The 19,679-nt window shown below is 42.5% G+C and overlaps 1 protein-coding gene across 9 annotated transcripts in view; it reads left to right on the top strand.

The window, feature by feature from the left end:
* The window catches only part of DOCK8 (dedicator of cytokinesis 8), a 235,657-nt gene that overhangs the window by 202,345 nt on the left and 13,633 nt on the right, over positions 1 to 19,679 (top strand). For all 9 annotated transcript variants that reach the window (XR_014822445.1, XR_014822448.1, XM_084987023.1 and 6 more), the window contains 9 exons: positions 196 to 354; positions 1,007 to 1,107; positions 2,242 to 2,434; positions 7,785 to 7,928; positions 9,140 to 9,271; positions 9,720 to 9,854; positions 11,458 to 11,547; positions 15,226 to 15,462; positions 18,783 to 18,926. Coding sequence is in view for 7 of the 9 variants with exons in the window: in XM_084987023.1 (XP_084843149.1) it covers positions 196 to 354; positions 1,007 to 1,107; positions 2,242 to 2,434; positions 7,785 to 7,928; positions 9,140 to 9,271; positions 9,720 to 9,854; positions 11,458 to 11,547; positions 15,226 to 15,462; positions 18,783 to 18,926 (1,335 nt within the window). In the remaining 2 variants the exon portion in view is untranslated. The remainder of the gene's footprint in view (positions 1 to 195; positions 355 to 1,006; positions 1,108 to 2,241; positions 2,435 to 7,784; positions 7,929 to 9,139; positions 9,272 to 9,719; positions 9,855 to 11,457; positions 11,548 to 15,225; positions 15,463 to 18,782; positions 18,927 to 19,679) is intronic.

The raw sequence follows: 19,679 nt of genomic DNA, 5'->3' as shown, positions 1-19,679 counted from the left end.
AGCACAAGATCCATTTAAACCATTTAAACAATATGAATCTTGAGCAAAGTATAGCTCACATTTCATTGGGAGAAAAGGAACTGATTGAGACTGAGTAAAAGAAACACTGTTATTGGTGTCTGACTCTACTGCTTTCAGTTATCTACTAGCTGGTGCCTCTTATTTGGTCCCTCTTCTTTTTTTTTCTTGACACAGAACTTTGCAAGAGTAAAGATGCAAGTAACCATGTCTCTGGCATCTTTGGTGGGAAAAGCCCAAGACTTTAATGAGGAGTACCTGAGAAGATCCTTAAGGACAATTTTAGCCTATGCAGAAGAGGACACAGCCATGCAAACTACTCCTTTCCCCATGCAGGTAAACTGAAGAGTGGGCCTTGCCTCATGCCGAGGTTGGGGATCAGCCAGTTATAAACTTGTGTGTGTGTGTGTGTGTATAATTATATATCCTATGTATCACACAAACATAGTTATATAGTCTATAGTATTTTTATAAAATATGTAAATTATAATTATGTGATATGATATAGATAATTAAATAACCTATTTTCATATATATTTTGTGGAACCTAAGCCAAGGTTCTAAGCTCCCTCCTACTTGATATAAAAATCCCTGATGTTCCAAGGTACAGTTTAGGGCTCTCGGGTTGCAAATAATTGAAACTAGTTCAAACGAATTTAAATAAAAAGATGTTAGAAAGGGAAGTTAGTATAAGGATTCAGGACTAATTCATGGATCCCAGAAATGAATTTAAATAAAAAGGTGTTAGAAAGGGAAGATAGTATAAGGATTCAGGACTAATTCATGGATCCCAGGGGCCAGCTCACACCTGGGTCTCAGAAGTGCCTGGACCTGCAAAGCTGAAGGTTGGACAGCATCCTCCACCAGTGACCTCTGCTCTTTTAGCAAAGCCTGTCCATTGCTGCCCCTTGGGCTTGCAATGCAGTCCTAACCTGTTACCATGGGCCACAAAGCTGGGTTTGTTTGGAACCTATACTTTTTTTTGCAGGTGGAAGAACTTCTCTGTAATCTGAATAGCATCTTATATGACACAGTGAAAATGAGGGAATTTCAGGAAGATCCTGAGATGCTTATGGATCTCATGTACAGGTAAACTTTCCTGATAAAACCAAAAGGGTGTCACATAAGGATCTAGGGTTTGTCACTGTGGAGTTCTATGAATGTTATTATTATCACAGGCGATGCGGGTACCCTGTTTTGACTGACATCCAAAACTGTAAAAGAGATTGGTAGAAAGTCATCCTTCAGAGTGTGTTAATTCATGTACATGTTTTCAGAAAGATCTCCCTGATTTAAAGGAAGGAACTTAAAGAATGTATATAAATACATATGACTGAGTCACTTTGTTGTACAGCAGAAATGGGAACAACATTATAACTCAGCTATACTTAATTTTTAAAAAAAGAAAGGGAAGTACTTTTTATTTCGTCTTTCATCTTTTTAGGGCTGCACCCACTGCATATGGAGGTGCCCAAGCTAGGGGTCCAATCGGAGCTGTAGCCACTGCCCTATGTCAGAGCCACAGCAATACAGGATCTGAGCCGCATCTGCAACCTACACCACAGCTCATGGCAACAGCGGATCCTTAACCTACTGAGCGAGGCCAGGGATCAAACCCGTGTCCTCATGGATATTAGTTGGGTTTGTTAACCACTGAGCCACGACAGGAACTCCTATTTTTTAACATTATCTTCTACTTACCATGGAGTGAGAAGAACTGTCAACTGTTACATTAATTATTTCTGATATTTTTCAACTTATATTCAAACATACATTTGTTTTATTTAGAAATTATGTTTTACTCTATAGTTTAAAACTTTGCCTTCTAGTCCTTACTTAGGATAAACTGCTTATCAAAAGGCAAAATTGTTCTTGTACAATGTCATAAGGAAGGTAGGTACTTTTGTCTTCTGTTACTGTTTTGAGAGAAAAGGAAAAAAAGAAAGAAAATTGATAGGAGATCCATTCAGATAAACATCATTTTATCACATCCTTTCCCCCTCCATAAAGTTTACTATATGCTATTTTTTGCAGTCCAGCACACCCTAGATATGGAAAGAAAACAGCTGGACTGATCAATATTTGCTTTTTCTCTCATCTTCTGAATATGTAGGCAAAACTCTTAAAGGAGAAAAAAACTCTTGGGGAAAAAAGTGGTCATACACAATGGAAAAACAGTGTCACTAACCAGTTGTCCTTGAAACTTTCTCAACCCCTCTTCAGAATTGCCAAGAGTTACCAGACATCTCCTGATCTGCGGCTGACCTGGCTACAGAACATGGCAGAGAAGCACACCAAGAGGAAGTGCTATACAGAGGCCGCCATGTGCCTGGTGCATGCTGCTGCCTTAGTGGCCGAATATCTGAGCATGTTGGAGGATCACAGCTACCTGCCCGTGGGCAGCGTCAGCTTTCAGGTAGGGGGCAAGCCCAGCTTTTCCTTTAGAGCAGTGGTCCTCAACAGGGGGCATTTGACAATCTCTGGAGACGTTTTTGATTGTTACAACTGAGGGTGGTAGGTTGGTGCTACTGGCACTTAGTAGGTATGAGCCAGGGTTGCTGCCGAACATCCTGCAAAGCACAGGACAGACCTCCCACAAAGAGCAATCTGGCCCCAAACATCATTAGTAACAAGATTGACATACCTGCTTAAGTGTATTATATTTGCCTCTTTTAATTGCTTTACTATCTTGATTTTTTTACAATTATTGTTTACAATAGATGCAGAGTCATTAGGCCCTTCAGACATTCCCAAACACTTTCACATCCATGACATCATTTGACCTTCCCCATCAACCAGTGAAGCAGATAGATAGAGAAGGTATTATTACTCCCACTTCGCAGATAAAGTGAGAGAGCAATTTTTCCAAGGTCATTTAAACTCTTTCTCAGAGACTCGTAGTTGGCACAGTATACTGACAACTGTGAATGTATTTTTCCCAAATATTGGAAAAATTATTTCCCTCAGGGTCCATTCCTGTGATTACACTCTCCAACTCTATAATATCCTCCTCTCTAATCCAAAGTCAAGAAAAACCAATTTGACCTGGAAAGGAGGGGAAAAAAGGTCTGAATCAGTACTTTCTTAGGATAAGCTGAATATTACCCATAGCAAAGGGAAATTGTCTGCTAGCCCTGAATGGTGGCTTAGGCTCGGATGCCCAGTGGCCACTTGGACTGATTTTGCTGAATAGTTTAATACAGCATTTAGAGAAAAGAAACAATTTATGAGTACTTTCAGAGGCATAATATGCAGAAATGACCATCCCTGAAACTTTTAACAATATAGTACAATACGAGTTCCTATTGTGGCTCAGTAGTGCTGAACCCGACTAGTATCCATGAGGATGTGGGTTTGATCCCTGGTCCTGCTCAGTGGGTTAAGGATCCAGCATTGCCATGAGCTGTGGTATAAGTCGCAGATGCGGCTCAGATCCATTGTTGCTGTGGCAAAGGCTGGCAGTCATAGGTCTGATTTGACCCCTAGCCTGGGAACCTCCATGTGCTGTGGTCGCAGCCCTAAAGAGACATATATATATCAGTATTAGAGTCCTTTTCAAGTCAGACTTGCAGTCATTTACAAATGTTTGCATTATTTTTGTTTGTATTTACAATTGCTTTTATAAAAGGCTTTGTTCTCATTGTTGTTAGTCAACACAATTTTGTGATGCTGTGTGAACCAGAAAGAGGGGACAAATCAAAGTAGCTTTCCAGACTTGGATAATATGGCATGAAAATTGTTGCTGTTAGAGCCAGGAGCTTCTGATGTCCTGGCTCCTGTTCACACAGGAAAGCTTGGTATTGCCTCGTACTATTAATTCTTCCTTTCTTGTGGTGTTCAGTTATAATAGGATTTATTCTGTCATTTCATTCGCAGCAAATACATTTTATTCTCAGTTCAGAAATGGTCATTATAAAAGCCGAAAATGTAATTCTTTTTTTTTTTTTTTTTTGGTCTTTTTGCCTTTTCTAGGGCCGTTCCCTCGGTATATGGAGGTTCCTAGGTTAGGAGTCTAATCAGAGTTGCAGCCACCAGCCTACGCCAGAGCCACGGCAACTCAGGATCTGAGCCACGTCTGCGACCTACACCACAGCTCATGGCAACACCAGATCCTTAACCCACTAAGCAAGGCCAGGGATCGAACCTGCAACCTCAAGGGCCCTAGTCGGATTCATTAACCACCGAGCCACAACAGGAACTCCCAAAAATGTAATTCTTAATCTAAGAAGCATAAAAATATCACATCTGATTTTGGGTCACATGAAAGTGAAAAAGCTATAAAAATCATTTTAGATCTGTCTACTTATTATTATCATTTTTTTTTTTTTTGTCTTTTTGTCTTTTTAAGGCTGCAAGCGCGGCATACAGAGGTTTCCAGGCTAGGGGTCGAATCGGAGCTGTAGCCACCTGCCTATGCCACAGCCACAGCAACGCCAGATCCAAGCCATGTTTGCCACCTACACCACAGCTCATGGTAACGCCAGATCCTTAACCCATGGAACAAGACCAGAGATCGAACCCGCAACCTCATGGTTCCTAGTAGGATTCGTTAACCACTGAGCCACCACAGGAACTCCTCTGTCTACTTATTTTGTCAAATTTATTTTGGCCATTTGATGTTAGGAAGGATAAATATTATAGGTGCTACTCTTTCAAGTCCCGGAAATATTCAGGTTTACCACTTAATGTGGAATCACATCATCCTGTTTTGTTTCATTAACAGAACTATTTATTTTTTAATAGGGAACTTTTATTTATTACTTTATTTTATTTTGTTTATTTATTTGCTTTTTAGGACTGCGCCCACAGCATGTGGAAGTTCCCAGACTAGGGGTCAAACTGGAGCTGCAGCTGCCAGCCTACACCACAGCCACAGCAACGCAGGATCCAAGCTGCATGTGTGACCTACACCACGCTCATGGCAACAAGGTATCCTTAACCCACTGAGCAAGGCCAGGGATCGAACCCACATTCTCATGGATCCTTGTCTGGTTTGTTAACCGCTGAACCACAAAGGGAACTCCCAAACTATTTCTTATAATTCTTTTAGGCCTTTTTCCCATTCATTATATTTTACTTGATATTTATCACTTAAATATTAATGGCACTTCATTATTGTTTCATGTTTAATAAGCCTTGCAATTCTTACTTCACCTAGAATTCTGTTGATTTGCTTTTAATACATCATGCCAAGGTGAGTAGAATATTTATTCTAGAAACAACAAACAACAGGAAGAAGTTTCCATTGTCTCTACATGAGGAGCATATAGCTCTCTTTTTTCATCCATCTTTATCCATTCATTCATCCTTTTAGGTATATTTACTGAACACTTACGTCCTCTTAAACTTTACATTCCAGCCAGGGAGACTGACATCATATACCTAATTCTTCCATTCTTTATTCAGTTAAAATTATGGTAAATGCTGTAATGAAGAGGTACAAGATGCTGTGTTTATCTTGTGATGCAGCTTGGGGTCATGGAAAGATCAGAAGGACAAGGGCAGGGGTGGGGGAGGCAGGAGGAACTGTGAAGAGTGAGGTCTTCCAAACACACAGAACATGGTGAGTGAAGTGTTCTCAGCTACAAAAGCCAAAGTATGTTGATGCTTATAAGCCACTCCTCTCTTTCAAATGAGAGGCATCAAATCTTTTTGGTATGCTTATAAGTGACATAATACCTAACCCAGACTGAAATTCCCAGGTAGAAAAAAGGAATTTATCAGCTTGCGTGAGAGAGGTGAGTCTGTAACAGCACCTAGCAAACTGGACTTAGGAACCCAAACAATATCGTCAGACCTGAGTGTTATCACCACTTTCTGTCTCTGTTTTCTTTTATGTTGGCTTCATTCTTCACAAACTTCCTACACTCACTGAGAGAAATTTATGTTTACATCTTCCCAGGTTCATGTCCAGGAGAATAGGGAGATGCCTCATTTTTAGCAGTTGCAGAAACCATCTCAGTGCATCTTATTAGTTCTGCTGGGGTCATGTGCTCATCCCTGAACCAATCATAGTGTCCAGAGAAATGGAATGCTGTGATTGGCTGGGCACGAGTTGCGGTCCACACCTGGAGTTATGGATGGTTTCCTGGGAGGCTTTACTTTATAGAAGAACAAAGGGGTTCTGGCCAACATTAACAACAGATGTCTGGTGTTGGTTTCTTAAATGCTGTGTGCTTTAATTTTCAACCTTGTTCTGCTCCAGTAAAATGGAATTTTTGGAAAGAATTGTAAACTGGAGATAAATAAATCTGCAAGGAAAATAACTCTGAGACCATTGAATTCCAAGGAACTGAGATCACTGAAATTCTATGCCCCAGAGTACAATATTTATTCCGCAAGTGTAGCTTCAGATACATTCTCAGATACTGCCATTACTTTTACCTCCCTGATTCTGAAGCCAGAAAAGTCTGGCTAGAATCTTTTCCCTGCATGATAAGGCTGCATAACTTCAAATATGTTTCTCTACATGGAGAAAATTGCATATGATTCTAACAGTATTTTTCCTTGGGTTCTTAGATTCTTTCAACCGCATCTCTTGGCCCTTCTGTTCAATTCAGAAACATCATAATATAACAGGTTTTATTTCTAAAACTACCTTATAATACTGTATGTAAAGATAGAGGACTATACCAACTCTATCTTCATTGACTGCTAAGGATAAATCACTTGATTTTGCTAACCAGCCAAGAGGCAGTCAGATTTTACTTTCCTGGTCAACTTTGGTCAATTGGTAGTAGCTAACTGGAATACCATGCTGGGAAGAATTTTGAGACTATAGCCAAGCTTTGGGGAAAAGAGTAGTGTAATTGATTAGTTCTGTCTGCCATGAGTGCCCGCATAGGAAGGAGTGGCATATGTGCTATTTCTTTGCAACTCCTCAGCTACAAAGATTTCCAGTGTCTTTTATGTTCCATATGCATTTCTTCTATAGCTGTAAAACAGGTTGAAGAAAACGATTCTCAACCTCTCAAAGGTATGAGAGTCACTGCAAGAGCCGGACTGGGGTGAGGTGAGTGAGGCACATAAAGTACAGAATTTAAGGACACAGTCACTTTTGGGGTCAAGCAAGTTCAGGGTAATGATTTAGAGAAACCCAAGGGTGAGTGTTTCCTAAACTTTGGGCCCTGGGGTTTTCCCCTTGTTCACCCTCAGTCCTGCCCCTGATCACTGCATTTTTTACAAAAGACTTTAAACTCTGTGGTTTATGTAAAGAAAAAAGTGCATAGAAAGGAGCAAAATGTTTGGTGGAGGAGGGGATGAAAAAAAATAATAACTGCTGCATTGCCACAAAAACTTCCATGAAGAAGGCATTCTCCTTGCAGTTGTCATCTGATAGCATGGCCATTCACCCAAAAGCAAAATCAATAGTAGTAGCAAGTACTTTAGAGGTCCACTCAGCTGGTGAAACAAGGAGTCTAGTTAACTGTTGGTTGGCCTTGCCTTTTAAAAGCCACGACCCCTGCTGGATGTCCCTTAGGGTCCTTTCACTAAAGCCATTCAACTGTTGTTACATTGAAGTAAGTGTCCTTTCTGTATCTCCCAATGGTTAAAAAGAAAAGAAAATTGAGTTTTGCAGACCAGCTATTCTGTGTGTTCTTTCAAAATGAATGGCAGACAGAGCCCCTTCCAGGTGAGGTTCAGACCTTGTACAATCAGGGATGGTGAGGATCTTGGAGCCACAGCTTGCTCAGCTCTGCGTTATGGGTTCCTGGGGTGCCTTTTGTCAGTCTGGTTCTCCCGGCTTATACTGTGATCTCTTTCAGAATATTTCTTCCAACGTGCTGGAGGAGTCTGCGGTCTCTGATGACACCCTGTCGCCTGATGAGGATGGCGTGTGCTCTGGCCGGTACTTCACGGAGAGTGGCCTGGTGGGCCTCCTAGAGCAGGCGGCCGAGCTCTTCAGCACGGTCAGTTCACACAGCAGCCCCGGCCTCCATGGTCCACCTGCACTCCAGTGCCCTGAGTGCCAGTCTTAACACCCAGCCAGCCCCACTGCATGATGACACCACATGCAGGAGTGTGCAGGGCAGGGAGGGGCCCGAGGACTTTGATGTACGTAAATTGCCTCAGCTCCAGGGAGGTGAGAAAACCTTTCATCGCTGCAGTATTCTGGTTTGCACTGCACACCCATTGGCTGGGAGGCAGTTTCATGGTGTTATTTCCATTTAATAGAAGTGGAAACTAAGCCACAGAGAGGTGAAATGGCTTGCCCAGGGTTACACAATCAATCATAAGGCATGTTCTCACTCTCTCATTTTCCCTGTCTAGAGAGAACTATTGGGGTGGAGCCTCTGAAAGGAGAGAGAAAGCACAGAGCCTTCCTGTAAACCTTAGGATCCACATGGGCCAAGCCAGCTCAGAGAAATGTGGGAGCAGAAATCACGGAGACTCCCCTCATTAACCTAATCTGGATCTAAACACAACTGATAAGAGAAAAATATATAGATTAAGTCACTGAGTTCAGGGCCGGGAAGAAAGTCTGTTGTCCATTTTCATTTTCATAATCTCCCTACTTCTCCCCAATTTTAAGCCATGTAAATAATTAATACTTCGCTCTAGATAGCTGACCCAATTTATTTTCATCCTGATATTTTTCTTCCTTTTCTACTTTTCATTTCCAAGTTTCCAAGCTATGATCTATGTATTTTAATTATTTTTTAAATTGTTGTCTTTCTTTTTCCAGCTTTCCTTTTCAGAATTCAGGAAAAGTCCAAAATACTCGTTTTTCCTGAAATTCAATAAAACCAGCTAGTTAGAATCCTAACTCCTTTCAGACATGCCGTGAACTTCTGGCTTCAGGGAGGCCCCTGATGATATTTAAATATGCTAAAGCTGCCTTCCTGAATTGTTCCCCGTCCCTGCTGCCAATTTCCTGGAGTATTTTTTCTCCAGGAAACCCCTTTTTCCAAGTGGACAGTATCAGATAAGACCATTTAGCATGTGTCTAGTTCAGTTTGAAAGCTACAAGCATCCCAGAGTTGCTCAGATTTATCCCTGCCCTGTAAAATCGTGTGGTGCCAATAATAAGTTCATCTCGAGGGCCCAATGCGCTTTGCTTGCTCTTCTTACGTTTCCAGTGGATTCAGTTCTCTTTGATTTTTTTTCTCCTTTTTCCAAGGGAGGACTGTACGAGACAGTGAACGAGGTCTACAAGCTGGTCATCCCCATCCTGGAAGCTCATCGAGACTTCCGGAAGCTGACTTCCACCCACGAAAAGCTGCAGAAGGCCTTCGACAGCATCATTAGCAAGGTAGCTGGGATCCTGGCTACCAGGGCCTACGCCTCTGTCTCAGAGATGCTTAGCCCTCCTTCCTCTCTAGGGGGTGACTTACCTGAAGGACGTCGTTACCGTAGCTCTCACCTGCCGCACAGAAAAGGGCTGGGAATAGACAGAGGACTGTAATTCAAACTGTGAAAAAAGGCAGCCTGAATTACTTGACAACCAAGAATCAAAGAATCTTTTAAATTCGCTTAAAAGAAGTCCTAGAAATCTTTCATGGGATTTCTTTGGCTATTATTTCCCAAGCTTACTCCATAAACATTAAAATTTTTTGAGAGGAATGATTTCTGTTTGTATGAGCCTCAGAATAAAATGCTCTGTAACACAGCAATAAAAGAGACTTACCCTTTGCAACCCAGTAGATCCTCATGAATTACATAACTAAGGAGAATTTTTTTTTTTTTATTTTGTTCATTAGGGTCAGAAGAGAATGTTTGGAACCTACTTTCGAGTTGGTTTCTATGGATCCAAATTTGGGGATTTGGATGAACAAGAATTTGTTTACAAAGAGCCTGCGATTACTAAGCTTCCTGAGATCTCTCATAGACTAGAGGTAAGCCAGGTGATTCTGTGTGCCTCACTATATATAAAGTTTCCCACATGGCATATATAATATAAAGATACTAAGAGATCGTGAGGTAAAACAAGATCAAGATAGTTTTCCCTAATATTCTGTATATACTTTTCAACATTTGTAAATTTATGTGGTGAATATTTGTTTTCAAGAGTATCCAGATGCAGCCACTGTCAGGCACTTTCCTTTTTTTTTTTTTTTTGCTTTTTAGGGTCACACTTGCAGCATATGGAAGTTCCCAGGCTAGCAGTCAAATCAGAGCTACAGCTGCTGACCTATGGCACAGCCACAGAAAGGCCAGATCTGAGCTGTATCTGTGACCTACACCACAGCTCACATCAACACTGGATCCTTAACCCACTGAGCAAGGCCAGGGATCGAACCCACCTCCTCATGAATACTAGCCGGGTTCATAACCTGCTGAGCCACAACAGAAACCCCTTATTACTTTCTAATAAGTCTTCCTGAATTTGAGTAATAGTTTTTCAACTTGAAGTTTATCATCTTGACTTTGAAGTCATCAGGGCAAATTATCCAATTACCCCTAGAAAATGCTGTGGCCATCCTTTTGGTGTCACCAGACGACACTTCCCACTTCTGACACAGAGATGCTCGACTGTAGGCCTGCTGTGGCCCGGGCTCTTCCTGCTGATCCAAGGAGCAGCCCCCTTTGGATAAACAGAGTCAAGGTCCCATCCCATAGGCTGGCAGCACCAATCCAACCTGCTGTTTATATATGATCCATCATGTAGCAGAAGAGGGCAGCATGTTCTGGGAGGAAAGGGGAAATAGGCCACAGAAAAGTGAGAAAAAACCAGGCATAGAAAGGACCAAGCACTAATAACTCTAGAGAAAAGTCAAGGGTTCCCCCCAAAACAAAACCATCTCAAGCTGAATAACTTCGGTCCCCAGAACTACTGACAGTGGTTAACTAGAGAGTCATTCCTTATGCTTCCTTTCTACTGCTTTGAATTCATGCCCTGTCATAGCTGCCAAACTTGAAACCTTTTATTGCCAAATTGCTCCTTCTATTATCCATCCATGCCAAATGACACAAGACCTCAATCCTTCCTTAACTCAAAGAAGCCATGGCTCAGAGTGGTTGGGTGACTTGCCCGAAGTCATTCAGCTCATGAGAGGAACTAGCATTTGACCCCAGGCCATTTAGTTCCTTAATATCTTTCCCAATTCAGGATTAGAAGCATAAATTGTGTCTTCTTGTGCACTGTGGATTGTCCCATTATGGTAAGCCTGGTGACCTCCAAGTTCCCAGTATACAAAAGTCAAGAAGTAAATCGTGCCACACCCTGGGGCTTCTTCAGGAAATATGATGATGTTGGTTAAATTCGAGGTCAAGTGTACCGTATATAGGGAAGCATGTACCAGTTCACATTGCTGTACTTCCCTATATTTTTATTTTTGTCTCAGGAAATGCTGAGCTTACCTCATGAGCTCAGAGAGAATTTCAATAATCAATGAGTACATTCTCCTTTATACTTGTTCCAAACTTATGCCACTTCTGAGAGACAGAGTTGCATTGTCTTAAAATATCCTTTATAATCTGTTTGTTCCTCTTGCCTAGGGATTTTATGGTCAATGTTTTGGTGCAGAATTTGTGGAAGTGATAAAAGACTCTGCTCCTGTGGACAAAACCAAGTTGGACCCTAATAAGGTATGGGAAAATTGCAATAATAATAATAATAATAATAATAATAATAATAACCAAAAGTCTCTGATTCCCTTTGTTCTACCCCTAAAACATAACATGACCTCCTCTGTCTGGACTCTCCAAGTCATTTCAGTGCAGCCATTTTTTTTTTTGGTCTAGGGTTTAACTACTGTTTGGTTAGGTCTTAAAGAAACCATACTCAAAGGCGGAGATCATAAAAGGAGCTGGTCTTTATTAAAGACCAACTGTATGCCTGTCACATTAGGCCCTTTACGTACATCATTTCATCTCATCCTCCCATAGCCCTTTGAAGTAAGTGTTGTTATTCCTATTTTACAGATGAGACGAGTGAGGTCTGGAAAGGTTAAGCAACTTTCCAAGACCATGCAAGCGTTAAAGCCGGTCTTCAAACTCAGGGTCTGTCATCCTCAAACCCGTACTTTTAATCACGTCTCTTTATTGTCCTTCTATTAAAACGTTGAATCCTCACTTTAAAACGTGTTGAAAAGACACAAACCTCTCACTGATAGCATTTGGTGGAGGCATTCCTTTTAGCCAAGTGCAGAGTCATTGTGCTCTTGGAGGAATGATGAAAAGCCTTGGACTTCAGTTTCCTCACTTTTCATGAGGGTGTCTTCTCTCTCACCCCCAGCTGGGTGTTTTGCAATTCAGTTGATGCTCGCCACCCAGAGTTAGCGTCTCACTCCACTAGTTACTGGCTCAGTCCTGTGCAAGATTGCCCTCACTGTAGACACTAGCCTCAGATGGGACCCCAGGCCACCTGCATTTCTGACCAGACAACTACAAATTTGGGGGGGTCCCATGGCACCTCTCAGTAGATAACCCAACTAGCATGAATCAGAGAACTCAGGAAAGGGCTCTACTGATGATTACAGTTTTGTGAGGAAAGATACACATAGGGCAAGGTCTGGGAAGTATCCCAGAGCCTCTGTGTCCTTTCCTTGTGGAATCCAGGGACGTCACCCTCCTGGCATGTCAACATGTTCACCAACCAGGAGGCTCCACCAAGCCCTAGTGTCCAGGGTTTTTACTAGAGACTCATTAGTAGGCATGAATGATTAAATCATCAACCACATTATTGAACTCAATCTCTGGCCCCCACCTCCCCCAGCAGTCGGACTGGGTCATAGTCCCAACTCTGTAATCTCAAAGCTGTTCTTTTGGGTGACCAGCCACCATCCTGAAGGGACCTACCCTGAGCTACTTCATGAGAATAACAGAAATACTTCTATCAGTCAGGAAGTTCCAAGGGTTTTTGAAGCTCTGTGCCGGGAACCAAGGACAAAGACCAGATACAGTTTAAGATAAGATGTATACCACAGGGTAATGCCTGCGCGCTCAATCCAGTTCATAGGTACTTTTGTATGTGAGCGAGCTATCTAAGCTGCTGGAAATAATGTGGGTTCAAGGCACTATCACAGGCTGGGGGAACAGAGGAGCACTTGCCGTCTGGCAGGCCTGTAAAGTGAAGAGTCCAAACTCATCTCTCAGCTTCATCCTCCAGGATGTTATGAAGATGATGCAAGTAGGGAGGAAGTGGCCAAATCTAAGAGTTTGTTTTCCTGCATATTTCAAAGGGCTTGCTCACTTCAGACGTATTCCCTAATCTAGGCTTGAAGCAATATCAGTGGTAAGCAGCTGAGCTAAGCTTCACACAGAAATGTTTGAGGTCTTTGAAGAACAGGATTGGCTGGGTACCAACAGTGATATGTGCCCAGCACGGACCACGTAGAATCACTGGTGACGCCCAGACACAGGGTACTCTTTTCTCCTCTGTTAAAATGCCCATGGAAGGTTGTGTGAGTTTTAAATGAGAATTGGCACCCAGAATTACAACCAGATTTCATCACACTAAATAGTGATTTATGGTCTGAAGCTGTTTCATTGGGTGGGTGTTGCAGAGTCTATGGTCATTGTCATTTTTTTTTTTAGGCCTTTTTTCTTAATAAGTGCTCTTCTTCAGTGTGGTTGTATGGATGTGTGTGTATACATATTTAAATGAATGCATATTTACTGCATTTTACATGCAGTAAAATTCTTTTTTTTTTTTTTTTTGGTGTTTATGAGTTTTGACAAACACATGTAACCACCACCAAGATCAAGACAGAAAAGTCCCATTGACCCAGAATATTTCCCCCACCTCTTTGTAGTCATCCACTCCCTCTATTTTGCGCTCCTAACAGTCACTAATTTGAATGTGGTCTTTGTAGTTTTGTTTTTTGCAGAATGTCTTATAAATGCAATTAGGCAGTAAATAAATGGAACCACCCAGTCTTTTTGAGTTTGGCTTCTTTCACTTGGCACAGTGCCTTTGAGATTCATCCCTATGGTAATAGCTCCTTCCTTTTTATTGCTCAGTAGCATTGTGTTGTGTGGATTGTATCTACATTTGTTTGTTCCCACTTGAGGGACATTTGGGTTGTTTCTAGTTTTTGTCTATTATGAATACTGCTGTTATAGACATTTGTGTACAGGGGTGGTTTTTTTTTTTTTTTGCTTTTGTTTTTGTTTTTTGTTTTTTTAGGGCTGTACCCACAGCATATGGAAGTTTCTGGTCTAGGGGCTGAATCAAATCTGTAGCTGCTGGCCTACACCACAGCAACAGCAACGCCAGATCCAGATCCGAGCTGTGTCTGCAACCTACATCACAGCTCACGGCAACACCGGATTCTTAACCACCAAGCAAGGCTAGGGATTGAACCCACATCCTTGTCCCGATACTAATCCCGATACTAGTCGGGTTCATTACGGCTGAGACACTACAGGAACTCCCTGTGTACAAGTTTTAGTGTGAGCACAAGTTCTCATTTCCATTGGGCACACACACTGGAGTGGAATGGCCAGATCATACACTCAGTATAATTTAACTGTGTAAGAAACTATCAACCTATTTCGTAAGGTTGGAGTTCCCTTCCTGGCGCAGTGGTTAAGGAATCAGAGTAGGAACCATGAGGTTGCGGGTTTGATCCCTGGCCTTGCTCAGTGGGTTAAGGATCCGGCATTGCCGTGAGCTGTGGTGTGGGTCACAGACGTGGCTCAGGTCCCTCGTTGCTGTGTCTCTGCCGTAGGCTGGTGGCTACAGCTTCGATTAGACCCCTAGCCTGGGAACCTCCATATTGCCACGGGAGTGGCTCAAGAAAAGGCAAAAAAAAAAAAAGACAAAAAAAAAAAAACCCTGTTTTGTAAGGTGGCTGCACCATCGTGCATTCCCACCATCAAGGTATAGATGTCCTAGCTGCGCCCCATCCTTGTCAGCCCTTGGCATTGTCAGTTTTTCTTTAGTTTGGCCATTCTAATAAGCATGCAGCTGTCACAGTTGTTCTGAAAAAGAAATAGTCCTCTCTCCTGAATAGCAGTTTGCTAACTCTCACACCAAGTTTCATTTGGATAGTCAGCTCTGCTGGGAGGGGTGGTTTGTGGGCCTGACTTCACCCCGGCCACCCTTGCCTCCCTCTCCCCATCCTTTCTCTCATCTCCCTGGAGGTGGAGTGGAAGGTGATGATGGCTAAAGTCTCGTCTGATGCCCTCAGCTTCCCTCTCTTCTGTGAGCACAGAAGGGTGGTGCTGCTGCTGTGTTCCAGCCTGCCCCCCAGTGGTCCTGGGGGCTGGTTTGCAGACTGGCTCACCCACCCCCCCTCTCCACCTCCCCCTCCCCCGCAGGCCTACATACAGATCACTTTTGTGGAGCCCTACTTTGATGAGTATGAGATGAAAGACAGGCTAACCTACTTTGAGAAGAACTTCAATCTGCGGAGGTTCATGTACACCACCCCCTTCACGCTGGAGGGGCGGCCTCGGGGAGAGCTGCACGAGCAGTACCGGCGCAACACCGTCCTGACCACCATGCACGCCTTCCCCTACATCAAGACCAGGATCAGTGTCATCCAGAAGGAGGAGGTACAGACACTGCAGGGAATGGGCTCTGGGGGAGGCCAGCACTGAGCCAGTGGGCCTGGGTCACTTCCCCGGAGGACACGCAAACCTCCTACAGGCTCCTGCGTGGCAGGCTTGAGTGAAATGTAAAAAGGGATGGCTTGGAAATATTATTATGGTGGTTATCCTCTCATTCTCCTGGTGCCAGGGAATTCTATTTGGGCAGCTATATGTTTTACAACACACTTATTCTTTTGGCTGTACCCATGACACACCAAAGTTCCTGGGCTAGAGGTTGAACCCACTCCACAGCAGTGACAGCTCCAGATCCTTAACTCATAGGCCACTAGGGAACTCCTATAGCACATTATTGTGGCGCAGCAGAAACAAATCCAATTAGGAACCATGAGGTTGCAGGTTCGATCCCTGGCCTCGCTCAGCGGGTTAAGGATCCAGCATTGCTGTGAGCTGTGGTGTAGGCTGCAGATGCGGCTCAGATCTGGCATTGCTGTGGCTGTGATGTAGCCTGGCAGCTACAGCTCCGATTAGACCCCTAGCCTGGGAACCTCCATATGCCCTAAAAAGCAAAATGAATAAATAAATATTTTCTATTTTAAAGTTATATCTTTAATAAAAATTACACATACTATTTCACATGTATTTATATATTAATATTAAATTTGCATGAACTATATATTTACATTTAAAAGACTTTATATTAAATTTTTATATATTTAAAAGCTTACTGCTGATTTGGGCACCATTCTACTGTTAATTCTCAGAGGCAGGAACAGCAAGCAAGTAGCCCCAAGGAGTTGGAGTTGGTGTTGAGGGGAGGAGGGCACCATGCAATTAGACCAAGTGACTTCTAGTCCCAGCGTCCCCCCGTGTCATTGCATGAGGCTCTTGTCTTCATTCTGTTTCCTTTTCTAAATGTTGATATAGGAAAGCCCTCTTTCTCTTTTTTGGTTCCATGTATAGCAGAAGATTTCAAATTCATTGTAATGCACTGACTGATCTAGAAAATGTCTTAAGCCACAGAATCACTCAAAACTAGATATACTATAAACATCTTCTTTTACTTAATTTTTTTCTTGTTTGCTTTCTCTCTTTTTTCTTTTTAAATTTTTAATTTTTTTATTATAGTTGCTTTACAGTGTTCTGCCAATTTCTGCTGCACAGGCAAAGTGACCCAGTCATATATTACTTTTCTCATATTATCTTCTGTCATGTTCTATCACAAGTGATTGGCTATAGTTCCCTGTGCTCTACAGCAGGACCTCATTGCTTATCCATTCTAAATGTAATAGTTTGCATCTTTCACTTTAAAACACATCACATGTACATTTACTTTTCATTCTTTTTTGTGTAGTGCCACAGTCTTCTCTGAGATTTGGGGTTGGCTGATCATAGTTCAGCATTGTCTTTCTTCTATGAACCTCACCCATAAGGCATTGTCTGTGATTTTCAGTTTTGGTTTCTGTCAAGCAGAGTGAGAACTTAAAGATCCTTGTTAAATGATATGGGAGTGGAATGTTTCTGGATTTTTGTTTCTTTGCTCCCAGCCTTTTACAGTTGTCTTACACACACTTCATAAGACAGGAATCTTTATAGAAACTCACTTTCATAACGTCTTGCCCAAGCATTAGCTTGGTTTTCATAGAAACAACTCTTCTTTTTGCCACACCCACAGCTCACCGGTTTACACTTTATTTCATTAGATGAGGTCATTAAAATAGCAAGTATAACAGGCATCCTCAAGTTGGTGGAACACGGATGAATTGTGTGAATGCATAGCTCACTGGGCAGAAGCTCAATGACTGGGCTCCCTGGAGGGAAGCCCACCAGCTCAGGTGTTCAGAGACCACTGCAGAGAGCAGGTTTCACAGAGAACTGAGAAAGCCCAAACTGATGACTCAGCCAAGGGAAGGTTCATTTACAAGCATCTGCTGGATTCCTTACTGTTTTGAACTTTTGAGCCCTAGGACATGTAGTCATAGCACAGAAATAAACCCATGGTCCTAGTAACAGTCCTCGAAATATTTTCTTGGCCATTGTAATTCCCTGAGAACCTCAGTGTGTTGGTTTGTTAGGGCCATTGTAACAAAGTACCATAAGCTGGGTGACTTCAACAGTAGACATGTACTGTCTTCTAGTCCCAGAGGCCAGATGTTGGCAGGGTTGGTTCCTTCTGAAAGATGTGAGAGAAGTATCTGTTCAGGTAGCTGCCTTCTCCCTGTGGTCTGCACATCATCTTCCTTCTGTGTCTATCTCTATGTCCAGATTTCCTCTTCTATTAGGGACATATAGGTCATATTGGATTAGGGCCTATCCTGATGACCTCGTTTAAACTTGGTTACCTCTATAAAGATCCTATCTCAAATAAAGTCACATTCCAAGGTGTTGGAGGTTAGGACTTGAATACATGAATTTAGAGGGGGCATGATTCCACCTATAACCTGCACCAGGGACCATACTCCAAGCCAACAGAACGTAGCAACTAGCAGATTGACCCTTAAGAGGATTCTATTTACTAAGAATTCACTTTCATGGTGAATTGGAGAAGGCACACATGATGCCAAAATCTTGTGCTGTAGTGGGGAAGAAAATCTTGAATGCCATGCTTCTAATAGCTTTCCCAATTATAAGTCAAGTGACCTGTTCAACAGTGGAAAAGGAAATCTAACAGTGTGGAAAGAACATGGATTTTTGAATGTAGGCATTTTTGTACTCAAAATATGGGGGTCACTTTGCTGTATAGTAGAAAATTGACAGAACACCGTAAACCAGCTATAATGGAAAAGATAAAAATCTTTTTTTAAAAATCTGGCCTCCGCATTTACCACCTGTGTCATTTTGTGGCACTTATTTAACCTTACACATCCCCGTATGACTGTAAAGTGGAGAGAATAGGAGGTTGTTTAAAGGAATAAATGATAAATGTATGTGAAGTTCCTGGATATAATAAGTACTTAAGAAATGTTAGCTCTTCCTGCCTCTTACCCTGTCCAGATTATTTTAAATTGCTCTGAAAAGCCAGAATTCCCATTGTGGCTCAGGAGGTTAAGGATCCAGCACTACCACAAGCCCAGCATAGGTCACAGATGCAGCTTAGATCCTATGTTGCTGTGGCTGTGGCCTAGGCAGCAGCTGCAGCTTCAATTCAACCCCTGGCCCGGAAATTTCCATAAGCCTCTGGTGCAGCCATAAAAAGAAAAAAATTGCTCTGAAAGCCTTCTAAGCTGCTGCTTCAAACCCAAGTGCCATCTTTGTCATAGCTCCAAGTTTGTCCATGGCTTATGAGACCAGACAATGACTCCCCTATATTTATGTCTTATGTTCAGTTTGTTTTGACACCAATCGAAGTTGCCATTGAAGAAATGAAGAAGAAGACCCTGCAGTTAGCTGTCGCCATTAACCAGGAGCCCCCTGATGCCAAGATGCTTCAGATGGTGCTGCAGGGCTCTGTCGGAGCTACTGTCAATCAAGTAAGCAAAACCAGCTGGTGGCACCTTCTCTGGTTCTTATTATTTTGATTTTCATTATATGTTTCCACCCTCTTTCCTTGAGATCAATAAGGAGTCTGATCAATATAGAAATGATATTCCTTGGGAGTTCTCTGCTGACTCAGTGGGTTAAAGATGTGGCATTGGCACTGCTGTGATGCAGGTTCGAGCCTTGGCCTGAGAACTTTGGCATGCCACAAAACAAAACAAAACAAATGATGTTCCCGAGTCCCTTCGTGGCACAGCAGTGAGGTTTTGGGTTCGATCCCTGGCCTTGCTCAGTGGGTTAAGGATCCAGCATTGCCATGAGCTGTGGTGTAGGTCGCAGACGCAGCTCAGATCCCTCGTTGCTGTGGCTCTGGCATAGGCTGGTGGCTACAGCTCCAATTAGACCCCTAGCCTGGGAACCTCCATGTGCTGTGAGTGCGGCCCTAGAAAAGATGAAAAGACAAAAAAAAAAAATGATATTCCTACACTAAGACAACACTTGAGGAGGTTTTTCTGCTTTATGTAACAACCCAAGGTAGACAGGAAATCCTGGAGATGAGTAGACCATGTCTAATGAGTATCATTTTCTCAGAGAAGTCTTCACTTGGGGCCGATTCTGCCAATATGATCCAGGTTTGGGTCTGTTGGAGTGCTTAATCATGTCCACTTTAGGCAGAATTGTTTCAGGGCTTGAGACAAATCTAAGAATCCCAATAGGAGAGAAGGGAAAGTTCCTCGGACATCTAA

The sequence above is a fragment of the Sus scrofa genome, chromosome 1 (genome assembly GCF_054392235.1).
Source record: "Sus scrofa isolate SSC_HxYL_T2T_F1_AM1 chromosome 1, Sscrofa_HxYL_maternal_Yorkshire_Landrace_v2.0, whole genome shotgun sequence".
In the NCBI taxonomy this organism is placed as follows: domain Eukaryota; kingdom Metazoa; phylum Chordata; class Mammalia; order Artiodactyla; family Suidae; genus Sus; species Sus scrofa.
The sequence above is the reverse complement of the archived record's forward strand: the minus strand, read 5'-3'. Positions and strand labels throughout refer to the sequence as shown.